Here is an 8,981-nt window from a genome sequence, read left to right on the forward strand (position 1 = left end):
TAGGGCAGATATAAAACAGCCAGAGGGGAAGCTGAGCCCAGGTCAATCGGTAGTTCTTCTTTGCAACGTGCTGCAGCAGTTAGTAAAATCATAGTTCTTCTGCTCTATGTTTGTGATCCAAATGCACCTCCAGCAACGTGACTAATTGTATAATTCAGGAAAGGGTCACTGCAGTGTCTGCTATGATGTATTTATTTTTAGCACATCCCGGATGAGCCTAGACACCCATTTCAGCCACACCCGCCCATGCCACTCTGTTCCTGACAAAGCTCTGATAGCCTCTGGAGCATCAAAAACCTGTTCCCATCAGAAAACTACTGTGGAAACACTGTAAATTGCTTCTATAATTAATGTAATTCTATGCTCAACCGAGTCCCTCCATCTTTTCCACATCGCCTAGAACAAAGGTTAAATGGTACAGAATATCCCAATGGGAAAGCCCAAAATGAGCTTTGCAAGCCCAAAGTGGAGTAAAGTCTCATTGGAGTTATGTTATATGCAAGGATGAAGGATATACTTTCAAAATATCTGATTTCTGTAACTGGCACATATAGCTGATGAAGACCTCCTTGTCTGTGAGTATCTTGCAAAGCTGATTGGTAGAAATTCACAATAACATGAGTATTCAATCTGATACAACTGCTAAGCTCAGATGCGAAACTGAAATGCTTTTCTCACATGCTTTATGTTCCAAAGTAGGAACTAAAAAAACAAAGTTGTTACTAGGAGAGCACTTGAAGCAGAGGGTCAGCACTGGGGACCTACACTATCAAAGAGCAGTGGTAACTGCTGCGATAGCCATGCCAGCACCCACGCTGATGACCAGCTTCCTAGTGGAGCAGAAAGCGGATCATACTCAGGATGCTCAGGCTTGTCAAAGCTCTGGGTCCCAGTCAGTGCACTGGGAAGTCATGGTGAGCTGGGAGCTGATCATCTCGTGTTCGTGAACAGCTATAGACATCACTTGTACTTTCATTGGCAATTAGCATAATTTTATTCCCCATGACAATTACAACTATTGTGAATGAGTTGTTCCATTCCTACTCAAACCCTTCTGCTCTTATCATAGAATCATAGAATCATTAAGGTTGGAAGAGACCTCTAAGATCATCGAGTCCAACCGTCAACCCAACAACACCATGCCCACTAAACCATGTCCCTAAGCGCCTCATCTACACGTCTTTTAAATACTTCCAGGGATGGGGACTCAACCCCTTCCCTGGGCAGCCTGTTCCAATGTTTAACTACTCTTTCAGTAAAGAAATTTTTCCTCACGTCCAATCTAAACCTCCCCTGGCGCAACTTGAGGCCATTTCCTCTCATCCTATCGCCAGTTACTTGGGAGAAGAGACCGACACCCACCTCGCTACAGCCGCCTTTCAGGTAGTTGTAGAGAGCAATGAGGTCTCCCCTCAGCCTCCTTTTCTCCAGGCTAAACAACCCCAGTTCCCTCAGCCGCTCTTCATAAGACTTGTTCTCCAGACCCCTCACCAGCCTTGTTGCCCTTCTCTGGACACGCTCTTCTTCTCCCTTGGCCATTTCTTCCGTAAACGACCAATCCTCATTTTCCAGTTTTTGCACCTGAAAACAGTATTTTCTGCCAGTTCTTAGAGATGCAGGGTGAACGTAGTTAGGGAGGAAGCAGGCAGTGCATTACAAGAAAGTGTCACTAAGCAAATAAGATAAATTGCGCACTAGTTCACCTGAATTCAACAGCATTGAGATGCACTAGCCACATGATGCCATTAACACAGGGAATGGCTTGCAAAGGGAAAGAATGGATTCCTCTGAAGCCATTTGAACTAGACAGGATAAAACGTGCAAAGAACCAAAAAACACTGGGAGATTTTTTGCCTCTAATACCTGTGCTGTGTCCTTCCCTTGCTGTCATGGGCACATCTCGGGGATTGGGTTATTTGGCATAGATCTTTAATAAGTTCTTCCTCTTGTTACATGTTGGAAACTACTCTAGCAAGTTGTCGCAAGTGAAGCTCCAGTTTGGTAAATACATTTGCTGCCTTTTGAACCACAGCAAATATATTAATACACCACTCTTGTAAGAAAAAAACCTTCCTAAAAAGAACCTAAAGCTGCTCTACTGTAATAGCCTTTCTGGGCAGCCAGCTTTTGGTGCTGGCTATAATTTCCAAGATCTATGTGTTTTGTGGCAAAGCAGAGTTAAATTCCATAGGATTCAGTAGTTTTCAGAAGGAGATTTTAACGGTCCTGTGCAGAAATTAGTAACTACAATTGAATTGCATGTTGGCCCCAAATGTTTCTTTTGACATGCCACAGACTTCAGCCTTTACGACCATCTGTAGGAGTCAAGGGGAAATAAGGTTTGGACAACTTGGTAGGAGTTTCAGAGAGTCTGTAATTCCTGGGCAAAAAAAGCCCAAATTTTGGCTTTTGGGGACTTTGAATGGCAGCAGAACCATTAGCCATGTATCATGTCCAAAGACACCCCTCTCTACTGGACGTGACATGGGGAATTTGGGAGCGAAAACATTTGAACTTATAGAATCATAGAATCATTAAGGTTGGAAGAGACCTCCAAGATCATCGAGTCCAACCGTAACTTCTCATTTCTTGCCAGAGCAATCCTCAACTTTTTCGCCATTTCACCTAACAATGTTTGGTGATATTTTTGCTTCCACAGCCTTTGAATGAGTTTGCAAACACTGATGTTTACAGCATCTATATTGCTGTGGTATATAACCCATGCTGAGATGAGGAGGGTAATTCATCTGTCAAAGAAAAATTATTTCAGACTGTCCTCACACTGGGATAGATAGCACCACATGCATTAACATTTTGAAGGTTATCAACACTGTATTTCAAATAAAAGCCTAGACTCAATGTTGAGCATGCAAAGAAGTGGGAAAACTAGGAAAAAATGAAGGAATATATAGGGCTCTGATCACTTAAAATAATTATCATGCAATGAAAACGCACCTCAACAAATAAGTAAGGTATTTTACAGAGGAAAATTATGTGAATCCTTGGCCAAGAAGGTAAGTAAATCTCCTGGCACTGTTTTCCTCAGACTAACTAAAATCCAAAGCTTTTGCCATTCTGATCAGTTGTTGCCTCAATAGCCAAATCTGTCAAGCCCAAATATGATATTAATCTCCTGCTAAAGATTATGAAAGAAGAAATCTGCAGGAAGCATAAACATCTCATTAATATAATCAGGGATTTAATTGATTTAACCCTAAAGTTTTGATTACACTGACACTCCTCAAACCAAGTACCACACTGAGAAATCATGACATTAAGACAAACTGAATATGCTTTTTAGAACGATTACTTATCTTGTAGAAACCTTCAGACAGCAAGGCTGGTGTAGTGCTCCCATCCTGGCAAAACGCATAATTTCATTAGAGTGATACAAGGCAGAAAGGTTACAGCAGATAAATATGATGCAAAACTATGTGCCAGTTGCTCTGTGGTTTCAGCAACCTGAGATGCGTTGCTACCTACAACATGCAGCTAACACCTAGGAGCATGTTAGTGCTACTGGAAAAAAAGAGATTAAAAATTGTTGTAAAAATACTCTATTGATAAATAGGCTAGGATTTTCACCTGTACCAAAGTCAAGCAAGCATCCACTTTCCACATAAAAGCAGTCAGAAAATCCTTGCCCTGTTACTAGTTTGAAACGTAACCCTTGGAGCATTAGCTAGTTAGTCTGGCCTGAAAGGGGCTGTTGTCTAGCCTGGCTGCTGAGACAAAAAAAAAAGATTTGGAATTAATTTGGACCCCTCCAGACCAGCCTCTTGTACATGTGGAGGTGGCATCAGAGGGCTTCCTACCCCCTTTCTACCTCTCCTGCAAGGGGACAATACCCCAGCAGATCACGCCTGCTGAATTTTGTTCCTTTAGAGCCATTATATCAGCAAGTGATTATCAGAGCACAGCTTTCTTACATGGGGAGGTAGGTTCAGAAGGCACAGCGTAGAGATAGCATCATATTAAATGGTGTCAAACCACTTCTACTGCAGGTAGGTCTGGCTGGATTCATTTTCACAAGATGAATGCCAAGGTATCGCTACCTGATAGCTCAGGTGCTGGGACAATTAACGGTGGCTTGCATGGCAGGACATGGTGCGACTCAGGGTTTCGACTCTTCTGTTTAAATCTGGGACACCTATTTTTAGAGTGCTAGCTGAAACCAAAAGTAAATGTTTGTCTTCTAGGGGAGCCAGGTCTTTAATTCTTGACTTGTATTTGGAAAGAACAGCTGCTACACACACAAATCCAACATTGTCTCTCTGTTTACAGAATTGCAAAATAAAACCATTAAAGGGTCTTCCTTGAGTTGTCTCAGCAAAAAATACAAACAAACAACACGCCACCCCCCCTTCATGAGGAACACAAGTAATAAGGATGTCTTTCGCATGTGATTTTACTGTGGGGCCCTACTCATCTTTAGACTGTGAAGTTAGCCTGGCTACCGAATGGCACCAGTTAAAAATACTCCCTTCCCTAGGTTGAGAGTTTCTTAAAGATTACTTTTACTTTGCATTTTTGCGGGTTTTTCACACAGGACTCAGATGTATAAACAGCTGGAGACCAAATTCAAGGTCCTTTCCTATTTAGAAAAAACCCACAAAACCAAACCAAAACATAATCTTCAGCAGATCTTTTTTCCTAATTTATAAAGGAGTAAAGATTAATAAGAACCCTAGGTTTTAATCCAGATAAAAGAGACAGCTAAATAAAAGAGAAAACATTCTGGTAAATTTTCAGAAGAGATAACCATTTGTTGGGCATGTTATATGGCATTATGTATTCTCAGGTTTGGAGCCGAATGCTGCAGGCAACTTGCCCTTCAAATTCAGTTTCTATTTATTTTGGCTGCAAATCATAATCTCCTTATCAAGCAGGTATCAAGCCATCTGCTTCTATCCTCAGTAAATGCAGTAAACTTGCATTTGGGTTTGGGGCTAGAACAAGCAGTTTTCTTCTGTCCAGTAATAAATACACCTTTAAGATCCATTAGGCAAAACTGGCCCAATATGAGAAAGCTCTAATGAATGAAAGGAATGTTGCAGCAGGAGCTGGGGGGGAAGAAAGAATGAAAAAAATCTGTACAGGAACAAAAACTCAATTAAAGGCTACGGTAAGCTCCAGCACTACAATCTGATCTTTGACAAAGCTAGTCTTGCAAACTGCTAGGAATGGTGCAAACACCCAAAACACATTTTTTTTTCACAACAGGCAAACTCTCAAGACATTCAAAGTTTGGGTTCAAGCAAGCTAAAGGGTGAAAAAGCAGCTGGTTATCTAAAACCTATTCACATTTCTCAAATTTTCAGAGGTGAGACAACGATCCAACTGTGACAGTCTGTGCCTTGCTGGTCTCTCCCAAAGCACAGCCATGAATAATAACCCAGAATGAGGAGAGACCATGCTCAAAAGCTTTAAATGCTCAAAATGGTTTAGTTAGTATTTAATTTTTAAAATGAATTTTTTAAAAGACTTGAAGGCTTGTGAGCTGAGAGCATAGAAGATGGAAAAGGCAAAGGCTATCCATCTCCTCCAGTTAACATCGACAAGAGCAGAGTTCAGGTGGCTGCAAATATATGTACTCACTACAGGAGCCCTTTTCTCAAGCTATCAGCCTGGGAGCCGGCATTAATCTGCTGTGTTGTAGGGTTGGGGTGATGTCCCGGGCTCCACAGCATCCCCTTAACGGGGAAGGGGGTTGGGAAGCACGTAACTTAGGGTTGATCCACAGTGTAATGGAACAGCTCCAAATTGCTTCAGTGGCCTTTGGACCAGGCTCTCAATGCCAAGATTTGCTCCTACCTTTCCAAAATGAAAAGCACCCTTGTTTTTTTGTAGTGCCATCAATTTTGACAAGAGCACTCTTGGAGAAAGGTACTGCTAGCTGTCAACAGGGGTCACTAATCAAACGTTAATAAACCCACCCACTGTACATCTACCACACGAGACAGTACGTTCCAGCTCCTACATTTGAGTGCATAACCTGAACGCACCCAGACTGATGCTAAGAGGAGCACAACCCTACTCTTCTCTGCTATAATCTCTGCAAGAAAGAAACTTGGGTGCCTGAGTGAGAAGGAAGTTTTGGTATGCTACAAGCATTTTGTGGAGGACATCTGCTATGCCGTGTAGCCATAGCCATGCTGTATTACAAGGCCAAGGCACAGGAAGATGTAACCTCTAAGCACTTACATTATAAGCACGTGCCAATTCCTCTCCCCTCATATTTTAGAAGAACAAACTACACCTTTACACATTTTAAAAGTAATTACACCTTAATGCAGACTCATTTTTGATTACTATCCTTTGGCAATATATTCTTTGACCCATTCCAGTGCTGTCCCTTGTTTAAAGCTGGAAATGCTATGAACCAACCCAGAAAGCATTTCTATTTGAGATACATTTTGGAGCAGGTAAGAATAAAAGGTAATATGCCAGGAGGACTGAACACCTTGAGATGAGCATGAAGGAACTCCTGCTTTAAGCATGTCATTTAGCTCTCAAAGGGTTGAGAAAAGCCTCGAGAGGAGGGACAAGTTGTCAGGAGGCTATTGGCCTGTCTGTACATAACTGAGCCTCTAGTAATTTGCTGACAGAGGGTAGATCCCACCAAAATATTAGGAACTTCTGAGGATGCAAGATCCCAAGATGAATTAGAAAATTACCAAGAAAGCACTGCCAGCATACAGGCTGAAGACAAGGCATGAAATTTGGAAGCCCCGCAGGAGACTTGGTATGTTCTTTACTAACCACAGTGGAAGCATCCTTCCCCACTTCTGCATGATTTACAAAAGATACAAAGACAAGCAGCTTGTGTGTATTATGTGAAGAGGCTGCAAGCCCACACATTACTTGTCTTGGTAAGCTTTGAAGACAAACTACCCCAAAACCTGAGGGAGGGAGTATTAAAACGCCAGGGTGTGATTTGACCTTCTCTAAATTTTACTGAGCATAATTTTAAAATACTAAAAGTGTTTCTAAGCAACTGAAGAAATGTCTTGCTGCTGTCTCCAATGCTCAAAAAAGGGAGACTGAACACGAGGGAGTCTGGTGTCCGCCTCCTTACCATCCATTCCTCTCTTCAGATTATAAGATCCTGCCATTACAGCCCAAATGTCCAGGACTCTTAAACAATCACAAAAACCCCCAGTGGAAACCCACAGACTTTGGTCCAGCCTGATACAACAGACAATAAAACTGCTTCTGTCTTAACAGGTGATGCATGGGGTAACCTGAAGGAAGCTTGACCAGATTATGTTCTTTTACTTTCACAAGGTAGACAGACATGCTCCAAATTTCCCCACACATATTCTTCACTTTCTAATGTGAATTTACCAACAGAATTTCACTACCGTGTCTACCTTGCAATAAAGCATTTAAAAAAAAATACTTTTACAGAACCAAAATTGTTTAGAGCAAATGTATCCTATATGAAATTTGCTTATTTGCTGTCATCAGTTCTGCCTTGTTCATATCATGCAGAGGAGGGAAAGTCATTTGTTGAAAGAATTGTATAAAATTGACAGAACTCCTCCCACCTTTGCATGTTGCTTTCTGATAAGCTTTACGGACTGTTGTGTTAAATATGTTCCTTTTGATCCAACTCCACTTTGCTTTTCAGAAGTTGTGAAATTAAAGGTTTAACAATGACAGGAAGGCTATTTTTACTAGGAGTAGCAGACAGAGAATAAATAGTACCTCAACACAGACTTTCAGGGCTTGTACTTACTTAACATAGTTTTAAAAGCAGTTCTTTCTGTGGCAAAATCTTATTTTTAATCTCCGTTATTGATTTTTTTTTTTCTAACAGCAGTGAGCCCAAGCAATAGCATAAGATACATCACAAAAGACATTTGTAGATTTTAACACATAATCTGAGCAAAAGTTGATTAACTTTTTTTAGATCAGTTAATCTAATATTATCAATTTTTTAACTTCTGATTCATAAAATCCCTTACAGGCAATCTATAGGCATTTGTGGAAGCTTTGGTCATGAGTATTCACACCGGAGGGCCACCAAATGAAAGTACAGCTAAAAAGCAGATTTGACTTCAAATGTATCTTTTGGCAAAGGTGATGATAGACTCTGGCACTTCTTACAGTTTCTCTCACCCTTTCAGGTTTTACTAGTTAATTCCACTGTAAAAGCATGATTAGCTAAAGAATAATGAAAACAGCAGTTCAGTGACCACATGAACACCACAAAGTTTTATTAAATCTGTGCATTTGAGAATCACTTTAAAAAGATATTGCACTCAGTAACTAATATTGCCCCTAGGCTTGCATCCCTCATTGTTTGACACTTGATAAATGCTGTAAGTCCCTATACCTTTGGGGGCAAAACTAAGATAATTTCTGAGAGATACCCTTGGCCAAACATTGCTGGCGTACTGCCAGGGAAATCCATCAAGATAGATTTGATTTGCAAGAGCAGTATTTGCAAAATCTGACAGACATTTCAATTCCCCCCTTAAATCCATCTCTACAAAAGATGCTTTATTTCAAAGAAGAAAAACAGAACAGAAAGCCTTTGTAAATATACCTCTGCTTTTAACTCCTCTCAGATTGAGGAGCTTCATGACACCCAGAAAAGAGAGCTGTCACAAAAATACAATGGCAGGAAAGTTTTTCACAGAACACATATAACTCAACTACCAGTTAGTACCTTCTTCTCCTCCAACACACAGTCTTTCAATCACTGCACTAAAAAAAAAAAAAAAAGCATCCAGCTACTGACAGCTAAGCTTTTGCTCACAAAACACCCCACAAATGTGACAAGTCTATCCAAAAAAGCCAAAGAACTTACCTCCTACAGTGCAAACACAGAGTACAGCTAGGAAAAAGAAGGCAATCCCCAGGAGCTTCATGCTTGGTGGTGGTGGTGCTGTCAGCTCTCCCTTGCACAGCTGGGCAGGGAGTGCTCTCTCACTCTGAGGCAGGCCTTAATTACTCCATGGAAAAAGGTGTGT

The 8,981-nt window shown here is 41.0% G+C and overlaps 1 protein-coding gene across 2 annotated transcripts in view; it reads right to left on the minus strand.

Moving 5' to 3' along the window:
• EMCN (endomucin) overlaps nt 1-8,935 on the minus strand; it is a 56,700-nt gene extending 47,765 nt beyond the window's left edge. For both annotated transcript variants that reach the window (XM_009327036.1, XM_009327038.1), the window contains exon 1: nt 8,819-8,935. In XM_009327036.1, the coding sequence (XP_009325311.1) occupies nt 8,819-8,879 (61 nt within the window). In that variant the 5' untranslated portion in view covers nt 8,880-8,935. The remainder of the gene's footprint in view (nt 1-8,818) is intronic.
• Nucleotides 8,936-8,981: the final 46 nt, after the last annotated feature.

Source organism: Pygoscelis adeliae, unplaced genomic scaffold (assembly GCF_000699105.1).
Source record: "Pygoscelis adeliae isolate BGI_AS28 unplaced genomic scaffold, ASM69910v1 Scaffold87, whole genome shotgun sequence".
Lineage (NCBI taxonomy): Eukaryota > Metazoa > Chordata > Aves > Sphenisciformes > Spheniscidae > Pygoscelis > Pygoscelis adeliae.